General features: G+C 43.1%; 1 protein-coding gene across 1 annotated transcript in view; it reads right to left on the bottom strand.

The window, feature by feature from the left end:
• Positions 1-107: 107 nt before the first annotated feature.
• AIF1L (allograft inflammatory factor 1 like) overlaps positions 108-23089 on the bottom strand; it is a 36575-nt gene continuing 13593 nt past the window's right edge. The window contains exons 3-6 of the mRNA XM_036748463.1: positions 18922-18988; positions 14427-14468; positions 5100-5262; positions 108-3246 (exon numbers count right to left, since the gene is read on the bottom strand). Coding sequence (XP_036604358.1) covers positions 3159-3246; positions 5100-5262; positions 14427-14468; positions 18922-18988 — 360 coding nt within the window. The 3' untranslated portion in view covers positions 108-3158. The remainder of the gene's footprint in view (positions 3247-5099; positions 5263-14426; positions 14469-18921; positions 18989-23089) is intronic.

The raw sequence follows: 23089 nt of genomic DNA, 5'->3' as shown, positions 1-23089 counted from the left end.
CAGTGGGCAAGGCTGCAGGTGTGACTGCAGTTATAAAACTGCATCATGGCTGTATAACCTAAGCCCCACGGCGGTAGGCCCAGAAGCTCCAAAATAAACAAGCCAATGACCATTTTGTCCAGTTTATTTTCTGTCTATAGAAGTGACCCTCCCCCTTGTGTTACCCCCTCCCCAGACATACAAACATACAGACACTTCACTCAGCTCCGGTGAACACTTCCTTTTCAGTCACAAGAAAGGGCCCAAGCCCTTGGCAGAATCTGGGTGAGTTATAACTTGGTCAGACTTGGTCTTTCAAAAGTAAAAAGTCAGGATATGAAAGTCCAGTTCTCATAAGTCCATGGCAGAAAAGGTAAGCCGCAGAGGCAAGGGGCAGCTCCTCAGGTCCATCCAAGGTATCACCCTTCCCAGAAATGGCTCTGTTTGAGGGGCAATTCCAACAAGTTCTGAGTCTCAGAGAGCCATGGAGAAGGAGTTGGTGTGTTTTATCAGAGGAAACCCCTCTCAAAGAGTAATACTTCCTTCTCTGCCTCTTCTCAGAGCTTGTGAGCAAATCACTTGCTCCTGTTTCTTGGAGAAGTAGAAGGAAATGATCCCTAAGGCTTTCCTGGGGTCATAGAAAGCCACATAACCCACTGAAAGAAGCCCAGCTCCTTCTTTCTTTACTTCGAAGGAAGAATCTTTGTATCTGTATCTGATTGGGATGCCAAAACAAAACAAAATTCATTTTTCTCGAAACACATCCCAGAGAAAAACAGCAGTTTAAAAGGGGAAGGGGGGATTTCAGGTCAGTTGCTAGCTCTGTTGGTTGTCTTAAAGAAATAATAATAAGGGTAGAATTTATAAGGAGGAATGTTTCAAAGGTTAAACTTCAACTATGTCTGCACATATTGGCAGCTACTTAGGCCAAAATTCAACCATTCATAGCCAAAAAAGTTTCCTTGCTCCTGAACCTGTCAGGACCAGGTAGGCTCACATGAAACAATGACATGGCCCTCTATCTTAGCTTATTCACCCTGCCTCCAAGCTGATTCAGAAAGTCCTTTGCTTAGCAGCATCTTCACAATTAAGATTGGAGCAAGGTACAACACAGGCTAAGCCCTGTTCAGAATGGGGGCCATCCTAATATTCATAGATACGACTACTTATGCTTTTTCAGTCTTCCAGCCCCTCACAGGGCTGTTATTAACAACACCAAATATTCCAGTAACACAGATCCACCCTCACTCCACCAAAGGGACCTAGCCAGTGACAAAGTCCATCTTTGTCATGTTTTCTACAGAGCTTTTGGTAAAGACGTCCACGCTGGCACTCCATGCTCACCTGCTGCCCTGGGGCTCAGACAGCCATCCTGTCATACTATTAATGGTGGGTAAATGCTATATAATAAGCCCCTTCCACAGATCCACTGCAATGCTGCTTCCAGAGGGACCTCCATATGGATAGGCAGCTCAGACTTAAGGGCACTGCCTGTTAACTGTAGATCAAGAGACTAACTTTGCAATTTCCTACAAAAATTTCAAAGATTTAACTTTCTGAAGCTTGGGAGGGCAGGAGGCAGAGAGGTCCTTTGAGGAATGGAATGCTTTAGGAGAGCCCACGCAAATGGATTCCTCATGCTAATGCCCGACTATAAAGGTATGAACTGAGATACTCAGTCATCTTCACCTGGTGTAGGTTTTACACAAAGCATATACCTAGAATTTTTTTGGCTACTTCCTTCTGTCCTTTTCTGCGACAGGAGACAGTTCTAGTCTCAGCTATTTACTAACAATGAAGTCGGACTAGAGGGTCCCCAGTTCTAATATTCCATGTTCCAAAATCCCTTCTCGCTGTAACATTCACTTTCTGTAATATAACACCTTACAGATGCGTCACAGATATCACACTCAGAGAAACCAGAGGGGCAATTTGAAAACAAAGGCCAAATGAGGTTTGCTGGACAGCAGGCCTTTGCTATCAAGAAGCATTAAAGCTTTCCAGAGAGAGTAAAAAACCAGCCAGGTCATGGCCAGAAGGACTACCTCCTCTCCCCTTCATAGAGAGTCAGGTGTAATATGTTGGTATTGGGGTTCTCATTTCCCCACTAACCTCTGATGCTATTTGCAGGATCTTGCCTTCCATATCTACAGCTAGGAGGAAGACCTTCAAAAGCCCTCTCATCTTTTTCTCACATCTTTCTTACCCTGGAAGAAATAGCATCTAGCCTAGTCTAACCTTCACTTCTCAGCCACCCAGGATTTGGCTTGTTCTTCCCCTTATGGTCATCATTGGCCCCTAGATGTGTTCACTTCCAGAGAGCAAGGTCCCAAAGGTCGCTTTCTGGTGATGCTCTGTTGGGCCTAATTTTTTAGCTCTTTCTTCCATACCCTCTTCCCTTCTCAATCCTGGAGGCTCGATTTCAGCACCTTCATCTTCCTTCCTTCATAGTGAGAGGAGTTGGGGCTTAGAGCTAGCAAAAGATTACAGGAGACCCAGATCCTATCAAATGAAAATGCTGATGGCAGGATCTCTAAAAGACAGAGAGGTCTAGGAGCATCTGGGACCACAGAGCTGATGGGGAAAACCTTAGTGGTAGCCAGCTGTTTTGCCTATGCGCCTGGGCTTCTAGCATGCTATCTGTGGAAAAGGTATCTATATCATCAGGAAGACAGAGTCCTGATGGGGACATTAAGAGGCAGGTAAAGTGAAATTCTGGCTCAGATCATCCCAAAAGCTACTGGCAGAAGTGCGAAGCTAACTATAGGTTCTAAATCTAAGTCCCTTATCTCACTATGGAGGGCACCTAATCTCACTCAGAGACCTCATGGAAGAAAGGAAATAGTGGTCTCCAAGGATGGGTATTTGGTTTGACATCAGTGATACCCCAACATTCATCTCAAGTCAGATGAAACCTGCAAAAGAAGGGAGGGGACCAAAGACATTGGATTCCTCCCATTTCTAACTCTCCTAAGGCAGGTTAGTTTGTGCCTTTTAAAAAAAAAAAAAACCACTAACACTTTCTAATGTAAAAAAAAAAACAACAACAAACCAATAAAGAGCAAACAAAAAAACACAAAACAATAAGGAACAAACAAGAAAAGTCACAAGGAGACAGAAGAAACCCCTCTGAGTGCTGGCCACGGAAGCAGGCAGGCAGGCAGGCAGAGCAGGGACTTTCAGGGCAAGCTGGCAATGTCTCTCTCAGGAGGGGGACCAGCAGGCTTGGGGGCACTCTCATTGGCTTTTCCTTCAAACATCATGACTCTGTTGAGGGTGGGGAGCAGGGAGAAAAGAAAACTGGATTAGGTTGGTACATGTATGCTCCTACACTTGGAACGTACTTTTTATTTACACAAACTTTTACACGTGATCTCATTAGAACCTTACAATAACCTTATGAAGAAGGCAGGGTAGGATGGGAGTTACTGCTCCCATATTACAGGGGAATAAACTGAGACTCAAAGCAACTCATCCTCACATGGCTAGTAATTGGTGGAAGCAGAAGTGACCAGCTGGGTTTCATGGTGGATAGAGCCCTGAAATTGGAGTCAGGAAAACCTGGGTTCAAATCCCACTTTAGCTACTTATCAGACGTGTGATCCCTTTCACCTTTCCCAGTGTCAAGGTTCCTCATCTGTAAAAGGGAGAATAATGCAGCTCCTGGGAGATTCCTAGCTATGGCTGAGGTACTCAGGCATGGCATGCAATTGAGAGTTCCATGAAATTCACGGACCACCTAGCAGTACGCCGCATACCTTAAAGAACCACTGGTCTGTGGGGGAAAGAAACTTCTGGCTCTGGCTCTTTATTTCCAGTGATCACGAGACTAGGAGCAGCTCCTGTCTGGTTCTCCCTGGGACAGCCTGGGGCTACTTGAGTGAAGGTCAAGAAGATAGTAGGGGTCAGAGGGACTTAAGTCACTTACTACCTTCTGGTAATAAAAAATTGGCAGTTTCCAGCCTTAGCTGCTTTGCGCAGAGATTTAAAGAAACCAAAATTGGCAATGATCATTTCAGGAAGAGCAATTTTACTAAAAGGATTATAGATTTATTTTTTTAAAGAAAGTCCTATTCTTCTTTTCTACTAGGAAGTAAGGCAACCTTCGAGAACAGAGGAAACTCATTGCTTGAAAGAGCGTGGGAGTCTGGTAGAGGGAAAAGGACATGGCATTGGTGGGAAGAGTACAATACCTGAGCTGCAAGAGACCTGACAGGTCCTCCAGTCCAATCCCATTTTACAAATAAAAAAACTGAGGCTCCGAGGGATTATATGGGCTGCCTGGTGTCAGACATCTATTGAGCATCTGAGGCAGGATTCGAACCAAGGTCTTTCTGACTCCTAGCCCAGCACTCTATCCACTATGACATTTGGTTATTCAGTCATTTTTCAGTTGTGTCTCACTCTCTGTAACCCCATTTGGGGTTTTCTTGGCAAAGATACAGGAGCAGTTTGCCATTTCCTTCTCCAGCTTAGTTTACAGATGAGCAAACCGAAGCAAATAGGGTTAAATGACTTGCCCAGGGACACACAGCTGGTAAGTGCCTGATTTGAACTCAGGAAGGTGAGTCTTCCTGACTCCTGGCCCAGCGCTCTATGGCGCCACCTACCTGCCCACTATGCCATACTGCTACTTAAATATAAATGTGTGCAGATGGAGAGGTACAGTACTTGGTGAAGGCCTGAATTATAGTAATTCTCATTTGCATCACGTATGAAAGTTTCTAGGACCTTGAAGCAGTATTAGGGTTTTGAGAGCACTATCTCATGGGATTCCCGTCCCAACTCTGCCACTAAGTTCTTATGTGACTGTGGGTAACTTGCTTTGCCTTTCTAGGACTGTTTTCTTCTCCATAAGATGGGAGGTTGAGGTAAAATAATCTCTAAGATTCTCTCAGATCTAACACCCTTCTGTTCTGTGATGTCTCCAAATAACCCATACTCTTAAAGGATGAGAAACTAGGGACTCCATGGGGTATAGATATTCAGTAAAGAGGTAAGGAGGGCAAAAGCAGGAGCAAGGAGACCAGAATTCAAAGTCCCAAGTTGGGAAATATGCCTGCACAGAATGGTTTTGGCTTTAGAGGCATGGGGCGGCGGATTTGGGGAGTGCTACTCACAGCTTCAGGACAGCTGAACGTTTCCCAAGCATCATGTTCACAAAGTCCCGGTAGGAGATGGTATCACTGACCCCACCTGTCACCTCGGAGATTATCTTCTTCATCTCCAGGTGGGTCTTCGGGACACCTAACTTCTCCATCATCCTCTTCAGGGACATCAGGTCTGCCAGAGAAAAAGCAAATTTACTAAACTTGGACAGACTATATATGCAAGGAAGACACTCAGTCCAGAATATACATTTTCCTCTTTTCTTTCTCACTTTCCTCTTCTGAATGACAACAGAGTTCAGCTAGTGTGTCAGAAGTTGAGCTAGTGAACAGAAGTGTCAAACTCAAGGCTGCTCCCCATGAAACATAATTGGGAAGTGTTTAACAAATTAAATAAAAATACAACACAACATAGACAATGTTAAATTGTGGTTTTCTGAGGTAATTATGTGGTCTGCAGAGATCCTTTCTATTTGAGTTTGACACTGCTGGACTGGATGACATCTAACAGATCCTTCCTGTTCTGACATTCTATGGTCATTGTGTCTTCTAAAATCCTTTCTAGCTTTAAGATTTATGATTTTCTCTCTAAGGGTACTGAGGAGTGAGAGAAGGTGATTTGGCACCCAAAGCACTGGGTGTTAGTCCCCTTCAGTGGGGATTTTCTCCTAAGGAGCTGCTAAGGTATGTCCCAGTAGGAGTTGGGGGGAGGGGGCGGTCAAAGCTTGGTTTGACAAAGAAGAGATTAGAAAATAGACCTCCTTCCCTCCTTTCTTTGCAAAGGATGGAGGCTCTGGTTGTAGAACATTACATATACTGTTAGTCTTAGGTGTTGTCCTGGTTAATTATACAGAACGGCCTTTCCCCCCTGCCTCCTCTTGTTTTGTTTTCTCTTACAAAGGATGGCTCTCTGGGTAGGGAAGGGGTAAGGATACATATGGAAATGAAGATGATATAAAAGATGTAATGAAGATAATATAAAAGATTATTTGAAAATGTAAATGGGGTCAGAGTGTGTCTGACCATGCCACTCCCTGCTCAAGAACCTTCTAGGCTTTGCTCTTGCCTCTAGAATAAAATGCAAACTCCTTCACCTGGAATTTAAGATTCCCTGCAGTCTGGCTCCAAACCACCTTTCTGGCCTCATTTCATCCTGCTCTCCTTTAATCACTCTATATTCCAGCTAAACTACTCCTCAGTCTCGTCCTGCACTCTGTTGCTTCCATGCCTGGAATTCACACTTTTCATATTTCCACTTGAAGAAATTCTTCTCTTCCTTTAAGGTCCAGCTTAGGGCTTACATCCTCCATTAAGTTTTCTCTGATGCTGTGCTGCAAATTATTTTATTTGCTTCAAAATTTCTTTGGATCCCATCACTGGAGTTTTCTTTGTCTAATCACAGTTTACCTTGAAATATAACAATTAGAATGGAAGCATTCTTTTTTTTTTGAGGCAATCAGGGTTAAGTGACTTGTTCAGGGTCACACAGCTAGTAAATCTCTGAGGCTGACTTTGACCTCAGAGCCTCCTGACTCCAGAAACAGTGAACTATCCACTGCACCACCTAGCTGCCCCCTTGTTTCATCCTTTATATTTGTGTTCCCAGTGCCTAGCACAGTGCTTGACACATTTAAAAGTCCTTCACAAATGCTTGCTAATGGATTGACCAATACTTATTTGTGTATGCCTGAGCCTCTACTGAAACCTAAGTTCATCACAGGCTGAGATTGTGTCTTTACATCTCCAGAGCAGAGCATAGGGTCTTGTCATCCAGTAGGTGCTTAATAAATGCTTGCTGGATTGTTGAAGGAGTAGGGGTCATTCCTGCCTTCTGTTGCCCAGTTCCTGCAGTAGAAGCAGGTCTCTGTTGATCGCAGCTTCTTTCTTAACTTCACGGTAGGGTGGGGGCAGCAAGTTGGCAAGCTGACTTGTACTTTCTGAAATTCAGCAGAACAGCTCCTCACAATGTTCCCCCACCCCACGGGGAAGTGAAGGGGCACCTCCCCAGCTGGGAGGAACTGAGATGCCAAAAATACCACACAGGGCAGGAAAACAAACAAGAAAAAAATGCAAGAAAAACAAAGAAGGCATACACAGGCAAAAAACCCCCACCCCTGTGGAGCTGGTGCTTTGGACAGAACCCCACCCCAGTCCCAACCCCTTCCCCTCCACCACCCCTGCTCTCCTGCAAAACAAAGCATTATCAGCCACCAGGGCAGGAGACTACCAGTCTAGTTTCAAGACTTTGGGAAACAGTGGCTCAGGATAAGAGCGTAAGGGCAATTGGGAGTGAGACTAGCCTGTCCCGCCCTGCCTCCTTCCTTCTTTCTCTCTCTTAAAATTTTCAACATAAAATTTTATTGATACATTTTGTTTTTTACATCTCTACAATTTCTCCTAGTAATCTTAACCTTTCTGCCTCTCAGAGAATCTGGGGCCATCTCCAGTCATCTTGATTTATATCTTGCCGCTGGACCCAGATGACGCCGGAGGTGAAAGTGAGGCTGGTGACTTTGCACAGCCCTCCCTCTCTTAAATCCAATTCACTTGCAAGTCATGGCATTAACCTTTCTGATGCCATGGTCCTCTTCGAGAACAAAGGACAAAAAAACCACCTCTCAGAAAGCCATCCTATATGACAAATAATATATTTTTAAATGTTTACATTTTTTTTTCAAAAGACCAGCCATTTCTCTACCTCCTAACTTCCCAGCCTTGCACTTTACAAAGAGATGTTGGTGGTACTTTGCCTACCCAGTCTTGTACCAAAAAATGAACTGAGAAATGCCACATTACCTTCCTCGAAATACACATTTCATCTATCATAAATTTTTCACAAATATACATATATGTATGCATGGTCAGGACCAGTGATTTCGTCAATACGGTGAACTCTCAACAAGGGAATTCTCTTGATGAACGCATACTGGCATCTGCTTTGCAACTTCACAGAATTAAAGACTTTGGGAGTTGGTAGGGATCTCAGAAGACACCTAGTTCAGTTCACAGATGAAAAGAATCTTCACTCTCACTTATTTAGCAAGTGATCATTCAGTCTTTCCTTGAAGACTTCCAAAGACAGGGAGGCCACGGCTTCTCTAGGCCAGGCTGGGTGGCTCATTCCACTTTTGGACAGCTCTAGTTCTTAGGGAGTTTTTTTTTTTCCCTGACGATGAGCTGAAATTTTTCCTCCTTTTGAGATATCTTGGTTTTGCCCTGTGGGGCCCCTCAGACCAAATCTAGTCCCTTCTCTATAAAATAGCTCTTCAGAAACTTACAGGCAGCTCTCATGTCTCCCTTAAATTTGTTCTTCTCTAAGACAAACATGCCCAGTTTCTTCAACTAATCTTTGAATGGCATCCTCAAAGCCCTTGTCTTTTTCTAGACGCTTCTTAAACCATGATTCCCAGAACTTAATACAATACTCCATACGAGGTCTGATGAAAGCAAAGTACACCTTCCTGTTATGGAAGCTATGCCCCCCATAATTCAGCCCAAGATTACATCAGGGGGTTTTTTGGTTGCCGCTGACTCTTATTGAGCCTGCATTTGCACTAAAACTCCCAGACTTTTTCCAGAATTATTCATTCCTCCTCTATCTTATACTTGAAATGTTGATTTTTTTTTGTAGCCAAGCACAAGAATTTGCATTTATCCCTTATTAGATTAGATGAGCCCAATGCTCTAACCTGTCAAGGTCCTTTTGGATCCTAACCCTGTCATCTACCATGTTAGCCGTCTAACCAATCAATCAATAAACATTTATTAAGCATCTACGATGTGCCAGGCACTGTGCTAAGCACTAGGGACACAAAAAGAGGCAAAAGACAGTCTCTGCCTTCAAGGAGCTTAATGGGAGAAACAACAGGCAAACAAATATATACAAAGCAAGCTATATACAGGATAAATAGAAGATAAATAAATTAATTAATTAAAAGAGGGAATTCACTGGAATTAAGAGGGATTTGAGAAGGCTTCCTATAGAAGATGAGATTTTAGTTGGGACTTAAAGGAAATCATGGAGGTCAATAGTTAGAGCAGAAGAGGGACAGCCAGCCACAGAAAATGCTCAGAGCTGAGAGATGGAGTGTCTTGGTTGTGGAACAGCCAGGAGGCTGGTGTCACTGGATTGAAGTGTCACTGGACAGTTATACTGTCCAGAAGTAAGATGCAGAAGGACTGGAAAGTTAGGAGGGACTTTGAATGCCAAAGTGAGTATTTTGGATTTGATCCTGGAGGCAATAGGGAGCCACTGGAGTTTATTGAATGGGGGGATGATATGGTCAGTTTTATGCTTTAGGAAATTTGCTTTAAAGCTGAATGGAAAAAAAAAAAGAAAAAAAAAGGCTGAATGGAGGATGGATTGGAGTGGGGAGATACTTGAGGCAGGCAGACCCACCAGTGGGCTATTGTAACAAGCCAGGTATGAGGTGATGAGGGTCTGCACTAGAGTGATGGCAGTGTTGGAGAAGAGAAAGGTGCATATTCTAGAGATGCTGCAAAGGTGAAATCAACAGACTTTGGCAACACCTTGGATGGGGGGTGAGGGTAACCCAGTCAGTCAATCAATAAACATTTATTAAGTGCCTACTATGTGCTGGGTAGTGTGCTAAACACTGCGAAAACAAAAAGAGGTAAAAGACAGTTCTTTCCCTCAAGGAGCTCACAGTCTAATGGGAGACTGCAAGCAAATATGCATAAGCAAGCTATATTCAGAAAAAATAGGAAATAATTAAAAGACGGAAGGTGTTAGAATTAAGAGGGCTTGGGAAAGGTTTTCTGTGAAAGATGAGATTTTAGCTGGGACTTGAAGGAAACCAAGAAAGCCAGAAGGCTCCCAGTTTTCTGACATCCACAAGTTTGATGAGCATAGCATCTGCCCTTACCCAAGTCATTTATGGAGAGCCAAGCACAGATCCCTGAGGCATTTCCCTGGAGACCTCCTGCCACCTTGACATAGAAATAGTAACAACTACTTTTGGAGTTTGTCCACTCAACCAGTTCTGAACCCAGCTGACTGTACTATTGTCTGATCTATATCTCTCCATCTTATTTATAAAAATAGTGCGAGATACTTTATCAAGGTAAACCATATCCATAGTATTCTCAGCAAGTCTTGTCCAAAAAGGAACTTAGTTTAGTCTGGAATGACCTATTCTTGAGGAAGCCATATTTGTAATTATAGTTTCCATTTCTAAATATTAGCCAACTGTCTCTTTAATGAGCCATTCTAGAATTTTCCTAAGAGCAGAGTTTACTGGCCTATAGTTTACAGGTTTATTGGCATAGAAGGTTGCGCAGAGGGACACAGCCAGTATGTGTCAGAGGCAGGATATTCTGCATCCAAGGCCTACTCTGTATCCACTATGCTCAAGCTGCTTAATTTTCTTTAAATGGTTTTTATTATGTCTGTGTTTGATTATTTTGAGGGGGGAGGCAAGTGGGGTTAAGTGATTGCCCAGGGTCACAAAGCTAGTAAGTGTCAAAGTATCTGAGGCTCAATTTGAACTCAGGTCCTCCTGACTCCAGGGCCAGTTTTCTATCCACTGTATCAACTAGTTGCCCCTGTTTGAATATTTAAAAAGAAAATTGAGGCAAATAGTATGAGAACAGGAAGCTAAGGTCTTCTAAAGGCATTTGGCTTCTCCTTGTCTTTTGCTAAAGTAGTAGAAACATATCTGGGACCAGGACACAGTTCAATATCCTTCATTCTCCACAGGTCCCTCTCAGATCTAAAATTGCAGGCAAATTGCTGAGTATGGAGGTAGACTTTGGAAGAAATGGAAGGCCCAAAGAGGAGCGAGAAGTGAAAGGGTATCAGCCATGCCAGAGGCCAGGCTTGGCTTCAGCGATGGCCAATTAGCCCCAGTAAAAGCCTTTTCCCAGGGGCAGAGCCAAGATGGTGGCTGGAAAGCAGGGACTTGCGTGAGCTCCCTGCCAGGTCCCTCCAAAAACCTATAAAAATGGCTCTGAACAAATTCTAGAGCTGCAGGACCCACCAAATAGCAGAGGGAAGCAGGGCTCCAGCCCAGGACAGCCTGGATGATCACTGGGTAAGGTCTATCACACCGTGCTGGGAGCAGAGCGGAGCAGAGTCCAGCATGGGCCGCACCTGCACCAACCAGACCTGGAGCCGGGTGGAACAGGCCCTAGTGCCCTGAATCAGTGAGCTATTGCAGTTACTAGGCATCTCAACTGACAAACACCAAAGATGACAGAGAAGGTTAGTGGGAAAAACTGTGGGGTCTGAGTGAAAGGAGTTTGTGGTCAGCCACCACCCTGGGGGCAGGAGAGGTGGCACAGCTCTGAGGCTGCTTCCAGAGCTACAGCTGCAGTTGCTTCTGGTCCCAGGCCTACCTGGTGGGAGGGATTAAGTGGTGGATCAGAGCAGGAGTGCAGAGCCTGCTTAGATCTGAGTCCCGGTCCGGATTGGCGGTTCTTGGGGGAGGAGGAGTGCTGGTGTGTCAGAGCTTGCCGTGTAGAAATAGCTCTGAAAACAACAGCACAGCCCCTCAAGGTTAGGACAAAGTTCTCTCTACTCTACAAGCAGTCATACCCCAACGAAAAGCTCAAGGGTCAAGTTGTTGGCTGGGAACATGAATAGGCAGTGAAAATGCACCCAGATTCAGTCTCAGACTTTGAAATCTTTCTTTGGTGACAAAGAAGACCAAAACGTATAGCCAGAAGAAGTCAACAAAGTCAGAGAGCCTACATCAAAAGCCTCCAAGAAAAACATGAACTGGTCTCAGGCCATGGAACAGCTCAAAAAGGATTTGGAAAAGCAAGTTAGAGAAGTAGAGGAAAAATTGGGAAGAGAAATGAGAGTGATGTGAGAAAACCATAAAAAAGAAGTCAATGACTTGCTAAAGGAGACCCAAAAAATAGTGAAGAAAATAACACTTTAAAAAATAGACTAACTCAAATGGCAAAAGAGCTCCAAAAAGCCAATGAGGAGAAGAATGCCTTGAAAGGCAGAATTAACCAAATGGAAAAGGAGGTCCAAAAGACCACTGAAGAAAATGCTACCTTAAAAATTTGACTGGAGCAAGTGGAAGCTAGTGACTTTATGAGAAATCAAGATATTATAAAACAGAACCAAAGGAATGGAAAAATAGAAGACAATGTGAAATACCTCATTGGAAAAATCACTGACCTGGAAAATAGATCCAGGAGAGATAATTTAAAGATTATTGGACTACCTGAAAGCCATGATCAAAAAAAGAGCCTAGATATCATCTTTCAAGAAGTTATCAAGGAGAACTGCCCTTATATTCTAGAGCCACAGGGTAAAATAGAAATTGAAAGAATCCAATGATCGCCTCCTGAAAAAGATCCCAAAAAGAAAACTCCTAGGAATATTGTTGCCAAATTCCAGAGCTCCCAGATCAAGGAGAAAATATTGCAAGCAGCCAGAAAGAAACAATTTGAGTATTGTGGAAACACAATCAGAACAACACAAGATCTAGCAGCTTCTACATTAAAGGATCAAAGGGCTTGGAATATGATATTCTGGAGGTCAATGGAGCTAGGATTAAAACCAAGAATCACCTACCCAGCAAAACTGAGTATCATGCTCCAAGGCAAAATATGGATTTTCAATAAAATAGAGGACTTTCAAGCTTTCTCAGTGAAAAGACCAGAGCTGAATAGAAAATTTGACTTTCAAACACAAGAATCAAGAGAAGCATGAAAAGGTAAAGAGGAAAGAGAAATCATAAGGGACTTATCAAAGTTGAACTGTTTTGTTTACATTCCTACCTGGAAAGATGATGTGTATAATTCATGAGATCTCAGTATTAGGGTAGCTGAAGGGAATATACATATGTGTGTGTGTTTGTGTGTGTGTGTGTATAGACAGAAGGCACAAGGTGAGTTGAATATGAAGGGATGATATCTAAAAAAGAATCAAATTAAGGGATGAGAGAGGAATATATTGAGAGAGGGATAAAAGGAGAGATAGAATGGGGTAAATTATCTCACATAAAAGTGGCAAGAAAAAGCAGTTCTGTTGGAAGGGAAGAGGGGGCAGGTGAGGGGGAGTGAGTGAATCTTGCTCTAATCAGATTTGACCTGAGGAGGGAATACACACTCAATTGGGTATCTTACCCCACATCAAAGAAGGAGGAAGGAGATAAAAAGGGGGGGATGATAGAAGGGAGGGCAGATAGGGGGAGGAGGTAATCAAAAGCAAATACTTTTGAAAAGGGACAGGGTCAAGGGAAAAAATTGGATAAAGGGGGATAGGATAAGATGGAGGGAAATATAAGTAGTCTTTCACAACATGAATACTATGGAAGGGTTTTGCATAATGATACACATGTGGCCTATGTTGAATTGCTTGCCTTCTTAGGGAGGTTGGGTGGGGAGGGAAGAGGGGAGCAAATTTGGAACTCAAAGTTTTAAAAGCAGATGTTCAAAAAAAAAAGTTTTTGCATGCAACTAGGAAATAAGATATACAGGCAATGGGGCATAGAAATCTATCTTGCCCTACAAGAGAAGAAGGGAAAGGGGGATAGGAGTGGAGTGGGGTGACAGAAGAGAGGGCTGACTGGGGAACGGGGCAACCAGAATATACGCCATCTTGGAGTGGAGGAAGAAGGTAGAAATGGAGAGAAAATTTGTAATTCAAATTCTTGTGAAAATTAATGCTGAAAACTTAAAAAATTAAATAAATAAATATTTTTTTTAAAAAAGCCTTTTACCTTGCAGTCTGGGAGATGGGAAAAACCCTGAAACAATAAGTACACTTCCTAGAAGCTCAAACTTCACTTGAAATGTTACAAACTGGGGGAGGGGAGGAGGGCCAGGGAGTAATAAAGAGGAAAATTTAGGCTTGATATCAGTAAAAGCTTCCAAAGAGTTGAGTTATTTAAAACGGGATGGTCTTTCTGAGATAGAGTTCTTGCTCCTTGAATGTCTTCAAGCAGAGGCTGAATGCTCACTTGTCAAGCAGCAGTCGAGTGATTTGGTTAATGAGGTCCCTTTCCCCTCTAAATTCTGTCATTCTCCCCCAATCACATACATAGGTCAGTGTGGACTCTTACCCAACACCCTTGTGTATGTCCTCTATATGCATGCATTCCCACCTTCCCTCTCCTTCACCCACCTCCATGCTGGGCCAGCTCCAGTCATTCTGATCTCTATCTGGCCACTGGACCCAGATCGCACTGGAGGAGAAAGCAAGGCTTCACAGCCCTCCCTCACTTCAATCCACTTGCAGATCATGTCCATGTCCTGATGACATGGTCCTCTTCAAGAACGAAGGACAAACCACAACCACCAACGACCCATCTCCATGGAATTTCCCAGCCTTGCTTAGTCCTTAGTGAATTGACTTACCAATCTCTCCTTCATTGTTCAGGTCAAACTCCATATACTTCTCTGGAAGACAGAGTAAGAGTCTGTGTTAGCTGGAGCCCAGGGACAGCAGCAAACAAGAACTTCATCAAAGGGCCAGACAATTCCCATGTCAGTTGGCTCAGAGAACCAGGAAAGGGGAGAGGAAGGAGCACTGGACTGAGTGAAAGAGCTTGGGTGCAAGTCCCAGCTTTAAGACTTCTTAGCTGTGAGTTGGGACTTGTTCTATTTGTGATATTTTGGTTTAAGGGAGTCTTGCCTTGTTGCTGAGCTCTTAAGTGACAACATACAAGATGGAAATTAAATTGCCTTGCCCCATTTTCAGTATGATAGACCAAATCAAATTATACATGTCCCTATAACATACTTTCTGAAATATTTCTATTTTATAGTGGTTGTGTAAATAAGAATGTTTTTACTTATTTAATAAAATAATCAATAGGGCAAAAAAAAAAGACTTCTTAGCTGTGTGACTGTGAGCAAGTCAGTGAATTCTGAGCCTCAATTTTCTCATCTGTAAAATGGGGATGAGAATGATGATAGTCCCACATCTACATCATAGGATTGTTGTGAGGGAAACACTTTATAAATCTTAAAGAATTATGGTAAATATGGATTATTATTTTCTTGTCAATCTACTCAGAGAATCGCCATTTTCTCTCATCCTTATTCACGTTCCTCCACTGGCAGCCAGTTTATCTTGAAATGAAGCCTTTAACCTCTCTGAGACTCAGTTGTCCTTTCTGGAAAGCGGAGGGAGGTAATGTTACCTGCTTCCTCCCTCTCTCTCAGTAATGCTATGAAGATGAATGAGAAATCATGGAGAAACAAGTACATCCATTCATTATTGGGGGAATTACTAGCTTGCAGAATCTTTTGAGGGAACAGTCTGGCAATGTGTAGTAAAAATTACAAAAATAATCACACCCTTCTACCCAGTCATTGGGAACACACCCTTAAAGAGTCATTTAAAAAAAAGGGCAATCGGTTAAAAAATTTTTCAAAGCAGCATTATATATATAAATATGTGTGTACGTATATATGTATATACATGCATCTATACACATATGTAAAATTGCAAAACAAACAAAAGACCAAAAAACAACCCAAATATTTCACAATAGGGGAATTAAGGGTCAAATTATGATACTTCAATATAATAGAATACTATAATGCATTTGAGACCAATAAGTTGGAGGAATTAAAAAAAAAGCCTTATAAGGAATGAGCATGGTAAGGTGGAAAGAATACTGGATTTGGAGTCTGAGATCCTGGGTTTGAATCTTACCTCTGCTATTTACTACCTGTAACCTTGGGCAAGTCTTTTGACCTCTCTGCTCCTGGTTCCTTATCTGTAAAATGATGGGGTTGGACCAATGGCTGCTAAGGTCCCTTCCAGCTCTAGATCTATGATTCCACGACCCTGCGACTTTCATAGAATAATGCAAAGGGACCCCCCCACCCCCCAAAAAAAAGCAAAGCTAGAAGGACAGAATACATGATGACTCTATGAGAGCACAATAAATGAGAAAACAAGGAATTCTGATGTGGACTTAGAGACTAAAAGACCTTTTGCAGAAAGTGGGATTTGAGTCTTTTTTAAAAACTTTTTATTTATTTAATTTTTAGCTTATGGAATAAAAAAAGCATTTCCATAACATAGCATAATAAAAAAAGATGATTTCACATGAAACTGCAAATCTATTATGTACAACTTGTTATTCCTTTTAAATATATAATAAAGTTATCATGTAAGTTTCTTTTTTTCCCACTTTCTTCTGAGTCTCAAAGGAAGTCAGGGAAACTTAAGAGACAGAGATGAGGGGACTAAATTAAAATACAGAGGACTGAAAAATTTTTATGATATTTCACTGAAATTAATTAAGATATAAATATGTACTAAGCAAATTTAGTTGGTTGTGCTGATTTTTAGTAATGTTTTTTAACAAAACATTTAATTTTCTAAAAAAGTGATCACTGAGATGACACATGGGATATTCTTTGAACTACTTGGAAGAAAGGTAGCCTAGTTATCTATGAGATTGAGGATACAGAAATGAAAGGGAATGTTGTCTAACTCCTCCTCCACAGGGTCCTTTGCTAGGTTTTGATCTGTGTCATGTCAGCTAACCATGGATGTCCTCTGAGGTTCTGTCTTGAGCTTCCTCTTTTCACTCTAAACTCTCTTTCTTGGTAAAGGCTCAGCTCCCAAAAGCCCAAGTATCATCTGTATGCAGATGACTCCCAGACCTACACATCCAGGCCTAGTCTCTCTTCTGAACTGCAGTTGCCAAGCTCCAACTGCCTCTTGGACATCTCGAGCCAGATGTCCTACAGGCATCTTAAAGTCAACATTCCCCCACCTTCTGAACTTTCCTACTACTGCTGAGGTGACTGCCCTGCCTCAGGTCTCTCCTCCACTCAGCTGCCAAAGTGATTTTCCTAAAGGGCAAGCCTGATCATGTTATAGCCTATTCATTAAACTCCAATGGCTCCCTATTACCTCCAGGATCAAACATAAACTACTCTGTTTGGCATCGTGCTCTTCATAACCTGTTCCCTCCACACCTTTCCTGCTTTCTTACCTCTCTGAACTTTGCCACCATGACCCAGCTATCTTTTCACCCTGGAACATCCCACTTCCATGCAGGCCTCCCTTATCCACTGGTGTGTTCCTTTTGGGCCCTTCATTTTGGGAATGGGCACAAACCAGCTATGCTTCATTCTCCTCCTGGCTGTGCTTCTGACTCTCTAGACCACATCCTCTCACACAACACCTTCTCCAATCATCCCTTTTTGGCTCCCTTTTTGGTACCGTTCCCCCTCTCCCCCCATTAGAATGTAGGCTCTTTGAAGGCAGGAATTGTCTTTGTTTTCACTTGTAACTATATCCCCAGATGCTCAATTTTCTGTCCGTGCCACACCTTTGCACTGACTGTCTCCCATGCCTGGCAGGCTCTCCCTGCTCACCTCCGTCTCTTGTTTCTTTGGCTCCCTTCAAAACTGCAAGAGGCCATACAATGATCTAAGACAACTCCAAAAGACTCATGAGGGTGATGCCATCCACATCCAGAGAAAGAACCATGGAGTCTGAATGTAGATCAAAGCAGACTATTTTCTCTCTTTTTTTTCTTTCTCATGGTTTTCCCCTTTTGATTTGATTCCTCTTTTACAACACAACTAATGTTGAAATATGGTTAATAGGACTGTATATGTATAACCTATATCCGATTGCATGCTATCTTGGGGAAGGGGTACAATTTAGAACTCAAAATCTTATAAAAAATGAATGTTGAAAACTAAAAATTAATTAATTTTTTAAAAAAAGACCGCAGGAACTCTTTTCCAGTCCACTCTGCCACTAGCACCTTCTCTCTGAGACTGCCTTCCAACTCTCTATATCTACCTTGTATATATCCAATTATTTGCATCTGGTCTCCCCCTTTAGACTGTAAGCTCCTTGAGGGCAATGGCTGTGTTTTTTAGTCTCTCTTTGTAACCCCAGCACTTAGCACAGTGCCTGGCACTCTGTAAGTGAGTAGTAAATGTTTGTTTGTTGACTGACTGATTAGCATTCCATAAAGTTTGTTTGCTTAGGGTCATGAAGTTATATGCTACTGTTTGTGTGTCCTGCCCAAAGACAAAGCTTCCTCTGCCCCATGTGTATGGATCCATCCAGAGAAGATTTACCCGCTCACACTCCTTACATATATATTTCCACTTTGGGGGGGATTGCTGGCTGGAAGCTGGAAGGCATGGCTGGAGACAGAAGAGCCTTTATGCTGCCCCTTTTCCAACATGGGCTCCATGTTCGTGTTTTCTTTTCATCCCGTGCTGCTGGGATTCAATGGGCAGAAATCCTGCCCCCCTGCCCCGGTGCAGCTACACAAATGCCCATTCTCCACAGGGGCTCCTGAGACACTCTGCCTGGAGGGGGAGAGGGCAGCTCACAATGGACTGATTGTGCAAGACTACAGAGAGCCAGTGGGCTCGGGTAGCAAAGCAGAAAAAAGCCAGCCCTGTAGACCTGAGGCAGGGGAGGAGGAGAGGAAGAGGAGAAAGGGTCCTGCCTAGGGTGGACTGTAGGGCAGGGAGCTTGAAAGGTGTGGCAAGCATCTTCTGGGCAGGAAAGGCCAAAGTGAGTGCCAGTCTGAGGCACCAAGAAAGGAAGAGGAGGGCAAGAACTCTCTCCTCAGTGGGGTTCATTGAGAACCCCACACCCGGTGTATCCGGCTTGGATTCCACAAAGAAATACAAAGGAAAAAGGGACAGGGTGAGTTCCAAAATGGATATAAGGTCATGGCCCAGATCCATGGGACAGAGATCTATCTGACTGCTTTGTTTGTCGCCCAAGGAATGAATCCAAAGGGAACAAGGGACAGAGTCAACAGCAACTGGCCCTGGGCTTTCCCAGGACAGAGGGCTTCGTCTGGAAGCCATCACGGAGGGGTCCCGAGGGCCACCAGCCCAGGCTTACCCTTGAAGGCTGTGAGCTTTTCCTCCAGGTTTTCTTCATCACTGTACTTCTGGTCACAGAGAAATTCCTGAGAGAGAGAGGAACAGTCCTCAGGGGCAGGGAAGACAAGGGGAGGGGGAGATTCATTGACACAGAAGTTCATTTGCTTATAGATTCCCTCCACAAGCCAATGAGCCAAGGAGGGTTTCTGTACTTCAGGGAGGCACCAAAGGGGGAGGCCAGACGCCACACTCTACCTAGATGAGAGACATTGGTTGGATAAGCTCCATCACTAATTTATTCATGCAACGAACATAAGATAAGCACCTACTATGGGCAAAGAATGTGCTCAGTGTTACAGTTAGTTCGCAGTTGCTCTCTGAAGTTTAGAGATGGAGGCAGATACAACATGGGAGAGAGGGGTATCTTTCAGCAAGGTCTGAATGCCTTCAACTGTACCTGGCCAGACACATCGTGGCGCCTGTGTCTCCTCTTCCCCAGACAGCCTGATGTAGTGCCAAAAGTATGCCTGGGTTCTAGCCTGAGCTTCAGACACTTCATTTTGTAACCCTGAGCAAGCTGAGGGTTTCAGAGCCACGGTTTGCTCATCTGTAAAATGGGACTATAAATATCTGGTCTACTGATCCTTATTCCCTGAGCACTACCATGAGGATCGAATGACATCATAGGATCACAGACCTAGAGTTGAAAGGGATTTTGGGGCCATGTGGTCCAACCCCCCTCACTTTTACTGATGAGAAAAATGAGGCCCAGAGAGGCCATGCAAAAAGCCCAGAAGTGGGATATGAACCTTTCTGCAGCTCTTTATGGTCCTCCGATAATTTATAGGAAAAGTACTGCCACTTTGAACCTTTCAGAAGTAAGGAGGAGTGATAGCTCTCAGCACTTAGAAGGATTGTTACAAGATCATCTGGTTCAACCCCCTGCCTTCAAGTGAGCAAAGTATGAGTAATTCAATTTTACAGATCAGACATAAATCTATTTAAATAAATACAAGGGTGTTAGGAAAATATGAAGTCATATGTATATATAAGGGATTAATGTTCTTTAGGGACTTTTGTTTGTTTTCTTTCTCACACCCCTTGCGCTTCCATTTTTTTCTCCAGAATTTGAGTGGGGGGGTGTGGAGGTTGGGAGAAGTGACTTTGGGTCTACCTGGGGGAGATGTGAAAGAAAATTCAGTCAGTTTTACTCTAGTAGAACATAGACACCCCCCCACAAAAGTACAGTCCTACGCAAAAATCACACAATAAAAATCACATGGCTTATAAGGAATATGGGATTAGGGCACAAGGCTAAGAAACTTAGTGACACAGTAAACATGACACTTTTCCTTCTAAAAGACCTAAAGTTTGCTAGTGGAAGTGGGCATTGGAAAGGTTGCAGCTTATGAGTTATTATGAAGTGGTGCCGTTTGCTGTTTTCTCAATGTTTCCTCTTGGAGGAAACTGGGTATAAGTAAACTTGAAGCTGGAGTCATGCTCAAAATGTTCCCTAATATTTCAATCATGTTGGGATAAATTTGTGTTTTTGAAACAAGCATTATAGCAGAACTATATACTGAGCATTTCAGAGTATGAGTAGCAAGGGCAGGAGGGGGTGATGTTGCCAAGTCCTGTCATCAGACACATCTCTTCTAACATCTCATGCATACCTCTTTCTCTGCTCTGACACTGCCACCGCCCTGGTGCAGACCCTCATCATCTCATGCCTGGACTATTGCAATAACCTGCTGGATGATATGTCTGCCTCGAGCCTTTCCCCACTCCAATCCATTCTCCAATCAGCTGCCAAAGCAATCTTCTAAAATGCAGGTCTATAGAGCACCGGCCCTGGAGTCAGAAAGACCTGAGCTCAAATCTGGCTTCAGACACTTGACACTTACTAGTTGTATGACCCTGGGCAAGTCACTTAATCCTAATCACCTCACCTCAATAAACAAATAAATGAATGAAGAAAGAAAGAAAGAACGGACAAAGGAAAGAAAGAAAGGAAGGAAGAAAGAAAGAATGGACAAAGAAAAGAAAGAAAGAAAGAAAGAAAGAAAGAAAGAAAGAAAGAAAGAAAGAAGGAAAGAAAGGAAGGAAGGAAGGAAGGAAGGAAGACAGGAAGGAAGACAGGAAGGAAGGAAGACAGGAAGGAAGGGAAATGCTGGTTTGACCATGTTACTCTCCCACTAAAATAAACTCCAGTGGTTTCCTATGACCTCTAGGATCAAATATAAAATCCTCAGTTTGGCTTTTAAAGTCCTTCATTACCTGACCCCTTCCTACCTTTGCACTCGTCTTACTCCCCTCCACACACTGTATGATCTAGTGACACTGGTGTTATCGCTGTTCCTTCCCATGTAAACACCTCATCTCTTCACTCTGTGCCTTTTCACAGGCTGTCTCCCATGCTTGGAATGCTCTCTCTCCTTGTCTTTGCCTTCTGGCTTCCTTCAAGACCCAGCTCAAATCCTGCCTTCTGCAAGAGGCCTTTCGGCGTCCCCCATCCCCTCAACTGCTAGTGTTTACTCTGAGATTACTTCCCATTTACCCCATATATATGTTGTATGTGCATAGTTGTTTACATGTTGTCTCCCATATTAGAATGTGAGCTCCTTGAGGATTTGGTCTGTTTTGGACTTTCTTTGTATCCTCAGCATTTATTGTAGTGCCTCCCAAAAAGTAAGCACTTAAAAAATGCTTGTTGACTTGAGTTGGTCAGTCAAGAAAATCACATACAGGGGCTGCTAGGTGGCACAGTGGATAGAGTACCTGCCCTGAATTTGAATCTGGCCTCAGACACTTAGTAGCTGTGTGACCCTGGGTAAGTCACTTAACTCTGGTCGCCTCCAAAAAAGAAAGAAAATCCTCTTTATGGCTCTTCTCTCCTCCCTGGTACCACATTCCTGCATCAATCACCCAACCCAGAAGCCAATGAGATTAAATAAAAAGAGCAAGCAAACATAAGAAAGGAAGAGAATCTGACTCTTTGATACACAATCAGTTATCTGAACAGGAGAGTAGAGATTGAGAGTCCTGCTTCTGCCACTGACTGGATGTGACCCTGGACCTCAGGAAAATGAGAGGGCTGCCCTAGAATTCAGGAATTCTTAGTCTGCAGCTTTTGACCTTTTTCTAAAAAAAAAAAATCTTAAAATTGTATTTTAATATAATTGATTTTCTTTGTAATCTTATGCATTTTATTTATGCATTTATATATTATATGCATATTGTATTTACACGCATATACGTGTATATACACACGTGTGTATGGATATACACACGTGTGTGTTTACATATACACACATCATTCTGAGAAAGGTTTGTTAGGCTTCACTGGACTGTCCAAGGGGTTGACATGATCATGGTTAAGAACTCCTCGATTCTCAATGGACCCTTCCAAAACCAATAGTCTATGATTATAACTGCATAGCCTTTGACAAAGGAGGAAGCAAATGTGACCACCCTGATTGGGGTACTGGAGTTTGGCAGCTGTAATTCCCTGGCTTGGCCACCCAGGCACTGCTGGCCCTATCCTAAGACAAGGCTCAGCTGACTTGGCTGGCTACTGCATCCCAGTGACCAGTTACTGCCACACCTGGGGCCTGATTTGTATGCGCCCTGGGCCCTCTCTTCTGTATTCATTTTACTGTAAAGCTGAATCTAGTCTTCGGTGGCTTCAAAGCCTCTCTTCTCTGAGGCCCCTCTCTTTCAAGGTTTTCTACTTGACTTCCTCTTTTCCAGTCCTTTTTTTTTTCCCTTCCAGGGCTTTCCTCTGGGTCTTAGTTACTTCCTCTCTAAAATGAAGGGGTTGGAGTAAGTCCTCTGCAGTCTGCCATCTAACACACTATGTTCTAAGGCCCCTTCCTGATCTGACGTTTGACAGCCTACAGTCCTTTTCAGCTCAAAATTTCTGTGAAGTCTTGTAACAGCTCCTGACCCTATAATGAATATGGATGGATTAACTTATTAATTCATGCATTCATTCAACAAATATTTATTGAGTACCATCTGTATACACAGTGTCTTCCTAAGTATTTGGGGAGTGGGGCCAAAATCAAGGTAAGTACAAGACAGAGTCAATTCTCTTAAAAATAAAACCTATACCTATGAAACAACTAGGGAAAAACTGCAAAGCTGGACATGAATAAATATAAGAAATAGAAACTGTATTCCCAAGT

Source organism: Trichosurus vulpecula, chromosome 3, assembly GCF_011100635.1.
Source record: "Trichosurus vulpecula isolate mTriVul1 chromosome 3, mTriVul1.pri, whole genome shotgun sequence".
Taxonomy (NCBI): Eukaryota; Metazoa; Chordata; class Mammalia; order Diprotodontia; family Phalangeridae; genus Trichosurus; species Trichosurus vulpecula.
Note: the sequence above shows the minus strand (reverse complement) of the source record. Positions and strands in the feature narration are given on the sequence as shown.